The following is an 8,805-nucleotide window of genomic DNA, read 5'->3' as shown; positions in this document are numbered from 1 at the left end:
TATAATAGAAGTTTTTAGTTATTTTTTATAAAAAATAATATTAATTTAGACCAATTTAATATTTGATTCGCTTTTTTCGTTCAAATCAATGTCTAACCTAATTTTGATAAAAATAACACAATTTAAATAATTATATGTATTAAATTTTAATAATTAAAAATATTTTTTTAAAAATATTTTAAACGTATTTATCTAAGTCTTTAATAGTTGATTTTAAAATACGGCCGTACTCTTTCGTGCACGCAAAAGTGATAGATACGTTACCACAATAAAAATAAATAAATAATAAAAAAAGGGATAAGCTTTCACACTATTTTGTCCGATAGCGTGAGGTGCGAATGTTGGAAGCATGGAAGCAAAGCAAAGGGCGAGAATGGCGGCAACCCATAACTCGATCATAAATCCCCCATCAACCCTCTCACTTTCTTTTCTCCATTGAGAAACACCTGGCATCGCCACCAAGAGAGAAGATTCCACGTTTGCGTTTGTTACTTTTTATTATTTTACTGTTGCACACACCCACAACCCCCCTTCTTCAACTTCAACTTCAACTTCAACTCAAAGTATCTTCCTTACTTCAAAAAAGTGATCTTTTCCTATTTTGGTAAAGTGGGTTCTATTCGAGAATTCATCAGGGCAATGGGTGAATTTGGCGTTTCGCTCAAGGAAACTAAAAAAAATAGTGTTGCTGCTGCTACTAGTAATAGTAATGTTCTTGGGTTGGGTAGTGTGAGTAACAAGGTGCAGGTGCAGCAGCAGCAGCAGCATAATAATATTAATATTAATAATAATTATCTTGAAGCATTTCCTAGTAAGACGAGGATGATGATGATGATGATGATGGTGCATCATAATCATCACCACCATCCATTTGACAGTGATTCATCTGCTTCTGCTCTCGGTGATGATGGTGATGGTGATGGTCCCACGCTTCAGCACCATTTGTTAACTACTAATCATAATCATAGTATAAACAACGCTGCAGCTGCTAATAGTGGTGTTAATACCGTTGTTGTTGATGATGATGATGATGGTGCAGCAGCATCTGTAGAAGAAACAAGACAACCTTTGCAGCAGCCATTTCACTTTTCTCACTCTCCGTATTATTCTCCTTCTTCTGCTACTACAACTACAACCACAACCACAACCACTACTCGCTATCCCTTCAAATCGCCAGGTTCTTCTTACTTTGTGGGTTTGGTTCTGAATAATTTTTATATTAAAAAAGATTGCATCTTTTTAACCGGGTAAAAAAAAAAGTGAAAGAGGGTCAGAAGAGAGAGACAGAGTACTGTTTACTATGTCGGAGATTCTGAGAAACATGCTTGTGTTAATCTAGGAACAAGTGGTGGAATGATGGCGGCATCTTTAGGGAGGTTCCCTTTCACAAGTGCGCAATGGAGGGAACTTGAAAGACAAGCTATGATTTACAAGTACATGATGGCTTCTATTCCTGTTCCTCCTGAGCTACTCCTTATGCCTATCGCTGCTGCTTCTCGCTCATCTCCTTGTATGCTTATTTCACTTTGACACTCAAAAAGTTTATGCCTTTTCATGTTGTTTCTGTTTATGTATTCTAATTCTACTGTTTGTTGGAGCAGTGGAAGGAGGAGGAGGTGGTGGTGGTTTCAATCTGAGGCTTTCAAGCAGTAACAATAATGATGCAGAACCAAATAGGTGCAGGAGAACAGATGGTAAGAAATGGAGATGTTCAAGAGAGGTTGCTCCTAATCACAAGTACTGTGAGCGTCATATGCATAGAGGCCGTACCCGTTCAAGAAAGCCTGTGGAACTTCACAACAACAACAACAACAATGGACACAATCTACTTAAGAGGGCTCGCCATGATTCTCATCCTTATGCTGCCTCTAGTGCTGCTGTTACTGTCGCATTCTCTAACCACTCTACAAGGAAAGATCCTTCTTCACCTCATTTTCTTGCTTCTGCTACCACCAATCATCATTCATACCTTGAATCTGCTTCTTCCCTTTCTCTTCACAACTTCGGTGCTGGTTCTGTTCCATCAAGTAGGGAGCCCAGGTGAGTGTGTTTCAACTTTCAAGTTTGGATTTTTATTATGTTTCTGTCTTCATTCATGGCCTTCTCTTTCTTCATTTTTATTTAATTTTTTCATATTCTGTTTGTTCCTGTTCTGTTATCATAGAAATGTTTGCTAGGCTAATAATCCTCTTGACCAATTTGTAAAATGATCTTGAAGGGGGTTGGATTGGATGCTGAATGGAGATCCTATTTCGCTTGGAACATCGGATTCAGAATGGAACACTCTGATGAACAACAACAAAGTTGGATTCAATGCTATGAGTTCCTGCAGTAACACTGAGCCTCAATATATGAACTCATTCCCAGTCTATAGCCCTGGATTGGATCAACAACACAACAAGCGCTCTCCAACTTTCCTTAACCCTGTTCTGGTTCCTATGGAAACTCTCCAATCTGATAAACCAAGGGTTTTCATCGATGCTTGGTCGGACGCGGCAACAGATCAAGAAACTAATGATGCCGATAACAAAAACTCTGTTTCATCAATTGAGAAATTGTCCCTCTCTTCTCTTGATTTATCAATGGGAGGTGGATATATGCATGAAGAAGTGGGGTTAGGCCTAATGGAAGAGCCAGAGCCAGAAGAGAACAACACAAGCAATGGCAATAAATCTGGCTTCTCAAATTGGCCCACACCACCACCTTGGGTAGCTTCAACCACCACACCTGGTGGTCCACTAGCTGAAGTTCTCATGCCAAGTACGGTCACTTCAACCAATGATGGTGCCGCCGCCACTTCCAATTCGAATCTGTCGTCTCCGGCCACGACAATGGTGTCATCTCCATCTGGGGTATTGCACAAGACACTTGCTTCATTGTCTGATAGCAGTAGCAATAGCAGCCCAAGGGTTCCATCTTCAGGGGCAAATTCTGAAATTGCCTTGCTCAGGTTCAATCAGAAGTAGTAAAAAAGTTATTAGCTTCTTTTTCCTCTTTAGTTTTTATATTTTGTTGAATTTGATTATCTTTCACTGTTTTGTGATCTTGCTTTTGTCTTTGCTTTTGCATATTTAGCTAACTGTGTTTGTGAATTATATAGCCTGTTATTTTGTTTAGGGCTGTTTGTTAATGTAAAAAAGCAAAACTGTGATGAACACAAACCTGTGTATCCTGTTCTTATGTGAAGAGACTATTTTGCAGCTTTAATAAATTCCAAGTTGCTACATTTCTCTTCCCCGTTATGTACTATAACTGAAAATGAATGTTCATCGGTTGTTTCGATTTGTGGTCCTTGGTCCAAGTTTTTGGAGAAGACATGAATATACCTTTGACTGTGTCAACCACTCATGTCTGTGTTCTCTCCCACCACAACATATCAAGTTGTTCCACTTTCACTTACATTTTTGCAATTATGTTATTTGCATATTAGAATTGGTGTTCGTAGCTTTTGATTAAATTACATGTGTTTTTTCAACACTTTAAAATGAACTAGTATATTAAATTAAATAAACATCAAAGTAAATAAATAAGCATACAATTAAATGTGCAAATAAATAAATATCCTTATAACATAATTAACTATATACTTGCTGTTTATACAGTAAAGCATGTTTCAAAATCATTTCTATGTTAGACATGCTGATTTTAAACAACTTTAAATTAGCCTTATGGAATGGTTGTATTGTTGAAAAATTGAAGATATCAATTTCAATGGGAAAAAGAAGTATCTAACAACCAAATTTCACAGGAAAACATTCGAACCCTAAAAATTGAAAAAATTTCCTGAACACAGTTAATTTTGTACGGGGTGGATCAAAACTCAAAACCAACAAGAATCGTACTTTGGTGGAGCCCAAATAGTATAAAAATTTAAACCCAAAAAATTGGGGCATGATAAGGTGAAATGATATGCTAAAAGATGCAGCAGTTAGGTGCAATAACGAAACTGTTGCAAATGAAAAGGAATTGACGTTAGAGAGAGGCATGAAAGAAGTGGAAGGGGAGCCACTGAAGTAGTGCATGATTATTATTGCTTAGGCACATGGCAGCAATAACATTCTCAGCTTCCAACACAGTAGAAGCCTGTGCCATATGATCACTCTTGTTATGTTAGGAAGCTACGTTATCCATCTTTGTAATTTTCCTACCTTACAAGAATCCTTCTTCATCAGTACGGAGTACAATTGCTTTTCATGTGAAAGCACAGTAAGTAGGGCAAGTATATATGCTCTTCAAATTACTTAGATTTGATAAGACATACATGCACCATACGGTTTAAAGATATTTATACGGCTCCAAAGCGATTCTTCAAATTAGTTTTATGTACTGACTTAATGTATGGATTAGTTGTATTTTTTTTTTTTGTTTCTTATGTTATATTTTAATTTGGCATATCAAGACCTAATTTGGTTAACGGGTTATTGTAATCCAAATTGTTCCTCATTAAATTGTTCACCAAAATACAACACCCAATAAAGGACAATTTACACATCTAAAATAATTAGAGCTTGATGCATGGGCAGCTTTTAGTTAGTGATTTTGTTTTATTGTAATTGAGATTTTTGTGCTTTAATTAATGTTTTTTGGAGTTGTTTTGAGTTTTGATATGTTTAGGAAAAAGTCGAAAGACTTTAGGCAAAAACAAAAGAAGAGAAAGACAACCAAAGAAGCTCCTGGAAGAAACAAGGAAAGTAGCATGCAAAAGGAAGCAACCTCCCAGAAAACCAAGAATTGAAGACAAGCCCCATGAAAGTGTAAAAAAATTTGTAGATGATGTTAGTCATGACCTCTTCATATTCCAACGAACATAACTTGAGATATGCAAAGTTTCAAAACGATATATGTCTATAATAAACTTTTAGTTTAGGCTACAAACGACCCTCACTTTTGAGCTCATAAAAACAACGCTCAAAACCGGCGTACCACGCCTTCGATCACGCCCTCAACCAGCTTCCTCAAGGGCATGTCACGCTACTCCTTGGCATGGCACACGGGGCCAAAAACCAGCAAGTCTCCTTGCCACTTCCAAGCCTAATGTGGCATGCCCATACACGCCCACACATGCCCGTGCATCCATCTTCTTAGGCCAACTCTCAGTGTTCATCCAAGTACAACACCACTCCACCCAAATCTCAAGCCAATTCTCTAAGTCCAAGGTCAAGTTGCAAACTCATGATTTCAACAAAGTATTATACGGAGTTTTGAATTTCAAATAGAATAAAAAAATCATTTTTAGTTTAAGATTAATTAGAAAAAGATTTGATTTGATTAGAATTGATTCTATTTGATTTTGTTTTGAATTTAAAAGATAAGTTTAAGTTAGAATATAAAAAGTCTAAGGAATTCATCCGAGGCTTTTTATCACGTGTTATATATTTTACTTTACAATCTTAGTTTTTGTTTTTTTTTTGCATCATGAGTAATTAATCTCTTCTGTTAAAATTAAGAGTTTTGTTTATTTTTTTATGAATTAATAATCTAAGTGTTTTATTTTGTTTGAGGTTTATACATTGTTCTATTTTATGATTGCGTTTTTGTTCTTCATCCTTAAATATTAGAATTGTTGGAAATTCTAACTCCGTTTTGGATTCTAGTATTACTTTAAAAAATTTGATATTGGAATCACCTTGAAAATTATTTCTCATGACTTTTTTGTTTAATTAAAAATAGTGTTTCAAAAAGTGTGTGACACTTTATAATTTTCAATTATCTCTAATTTTGAATAAGTGACATAAAATTCAGATTAAAAATTTTTTGAAAATTATACTTTCTTGTAAGTTTCAATTGTTTAGGATTAGCTTGAATACGTGACATATAATTTAATCTAAGAATTACTTTTGAATCTTATTTAAATCTAAATCAGATTTGTGCTTAACCTCTTTTGTTAAGTAGTTGACCAAAGAATTGACCGTTAGTTAATTAAGAAGAAATTGGATTGTCAAGAAATTTAAATTAAATTATAGGATAAAAAAACACATATATGCCAAGGGAAGATTGATACTACGCAAATCAGCCAAACAAGAATCTCATTCATCAATCAACCAGAGTACACTATAATATAATTCGAATCAACTAAATTCGAATTATATTTTTTCATAATTCGAATCAACCTAGATCGAATATGACCAACCCAAGCGTACAAGTAGTTCGAATCAAGTAGGGTCGAATTAGACAGCCATAATTCGAATTTAGTCAATTCGAATTACATGCATCACGTGACAAGGGGAAGTTCGAATCATATTGATTCGAATTACTCCCTCTTCGTAACAAATTCTAATAAATTTTTTTAAAGAATTTATTTAAATTATACTACAAAAAATATTTTATTCTATGCAAAATAATTTTAAAAAATGGCTTAAAATTTTTTTTTAAATTATTTTGCATACAATAAAATATTTTTTTGTGGTATAATTTAAATAAATTTATTAAAAAATATTCATGAGCTATCAAGAATGGACAGAAGAGTATTGTATAAAATTCGAATTGCTCACCGTATAATTTGAATAAGGCTTGGTTTGGTAAAACTTTTACTTTTTCAGAGTAGCTCATGAAAGCTGTCTTTTAAAAGACGACTCTTTAAAAGCTACAGCACTTGCGTTTGGTAAAATCACATTAAAAATAGCTTTTAATAAGCACAAGTACTATAATTGTGTTTGGTAGAACAGCTTTTAAAAATTAAAAAAATTATAATAAACATATTTATAACGAAAAATAATATTTTTTTTCAAATTTTAGAGACTAATAATTTAAATATTTATTTGATTTACTCTCTATATTAACGTAAATAGAGTTATCATTGGTCAATAATAAAGCTTGTACTGATACGTCTATTACCGATTTATATATATTGACTCACTTATACAAATCACAAAAAATGAGACACATATCTCAAGTAAAATTATATGAAGATTGTGTTAGAATTTGTGAAGGTTAGGTTGAAAAATTAAAAATATATGAGGATTCCAATGGCAATATAATGACAGGAAATATGTGTGGAAAAATAAATAAAATATATTTTTTATTGTTTTGTATGGAATAAAATATTTTCTTTAATTTCTAAATTATTATTAACTATGTAGAGTACTTTATTTAAAATTTGAGTACATGCATGTATTTACCTAAGTCATTAGAACATTACAAATTTTTATAATATTCCTAACATTTTTTTAAGCCATTTTTTAAATTGTTTTGCATAGAATAAAATATTTTTTGTAGTATAATTTAAATAAATTCATTAAAAAATTTATTAATAAATATTTATGAGCTATTAAAAATGGACAAAAGTGTATTGTATGGAATTTTTTAATAAATTTTTTTAATAAATTATTAATTTTTTTAATAAATCAGGGTGTAATTCGAATCATCCTGATTCGAATTACTGTATGTGTGTAATTCGAATCAGGTTGATTCGAATTAGTGTGTGTGCGTGTGTATAATTCGAATCAATATGATTCGAATTATATGTAAATGGAGTTCAAATTGAGTAGATTCGAACCGTATAAAAATGGCTATTGGTAGATTCATGAAGTAGATTTTCATTTGGCTTATTTGTGTAAATTTTTTCTTCTCTTGATTTAATATAGTGATTTACCCTAAATTATATATGATTTGTCGTGAATTGGTTTCTGTAAACCTCAAATAAATGAACACAAGAATTGTTTTCTAGAGAGTGAACATTTTTGAAATCTTAACATTCTTATCATCATTGTTTTCATTCACAGTTTTGCTATTTATTTGCCTCTGTTCAACGTTCAATTCTCATTCCTCTATTTTTGATTTGTCTAATTAGAAGTAATCAATTAATTGTTGCTTGCTTGGTCCATTGATTCTCACGAGAATGATATTCACTCACCGTGGTATTACTTGATATGATTCAATGCACTTGTCGAGTTGGTTTTACGACCATCAGAACTCAATTACACAAATGCAACATTCTCAAACAATTTACATTTCGGTCCTAACTGTAATTTATGTAAACCACTACAGGCTACAGAATTTTTAAAATTTTCATATAAACTGCCATGCTCTGTCACGGATTATGTTTGAGCACTGATAAACGTAAACCGTTGCAGCTTAAGGAGGATTATGAACTGAAGTGTAGAAACCACTATAGGATACTGTTGATTATAAATGAAGTTGGTGACATAATCCGTTGTAGTTTGCAACAGATTGCATGTTGAATATATTTTTGATAAATTAAAATTTAAAATTTAATTTTTGTTATCTAAATAAAATTTAACATAAATAAAAATAAAAATAAAATATTTATACATAATTTACTAATAATAATAATAATAATAATAATAATAATAATATTGATGTATAGTATGTACTAATTATAGAAATATATATAAACCATGTTGCATTAGCTATAAATTCTATTTAGATCACATGATGTAAATCTATTTAATTGCATTACAAGAAAAACGATGATTACCGCCAAATTTACTGATGGTTTTGATGTGAAATTTATTTGGTCAAATCGTTATCGATGGATTCTTGATTCCGACGATAAATTCGTTGGTAATACTAGGAGGAAAAATAAACAGGAGAAATAAGCGCGAAATGTAGCGTGGGATTTATCATTAGAACAATTCTCCGGCAAACCCATTTTAGTAAAACGCTACGTTTTGGTCACCCGCAATGAGTTATCAACGGATTTATCCGCTGATAGATCTAACGGTAATGAGTCCTAAAATTCAAAGCACAAATCGTCTCCCTTTTCAATTTGAAACTACTCTTTGTAACCTGTTTTCTCCCTTTCGCTCTCTAGCCGCCTTTGAGACTCGCCGCGTTGTCAGCCCC

At 32.8% G+C, this 8,805-nt stretch overlaps 1 protein-coding gene across 1 annotated transcript; it reads left to right on the top strand.

The window, feature by feature from the left end:
- Nucleotides 1-392: 392 nt before the first annotated feature.
- On the top strand, nucleotides 393-3,341 carry LOC107469817 (growth-regulating factor 1). The gene is made up of 4 exons (XM_016089194.3): nucleotides 393-1,177; nucleotides 1,340-1,510; nucleotides 1,602-2,040; nucleotides 2,219-3,341. Exons 1-4 carry the CDS (start codon nucleotides 640-642, stop codon nucleotides 2,964-2,966), a joined length of 1,896 nt encoding a protein of 631 aa, XP_015944680.1. The 5' UTR covers nucleotides 393-639; the 3' UTR covers nucleotides 2,967-3,341.
- Nucleotides 3,342-8,805: the final 5,464 nt, after the last annotated feature.

The sequence above is a fragment of the Arachis duranensis genome, chromosome 10 (genome assembly GCF_000817695.3).
Source record: "Arachis duranensis cultivar V14167 chromosome 10, aradu.V14167.gnm2.J7QH, whole genome shotgun sequence".
In the NCBI taxonomy this organism is placed as follows: Eukaryota; Viridiplantae; Streptophyta; class Magnoliopsida; order Fabales; family Fabaceae; genus Arachis; species Arachis duranensis.
Note: the sequence above shows the minus strand (reverse complement) of the source record. Positions and strands in the feature narration are given on the sequence as shown.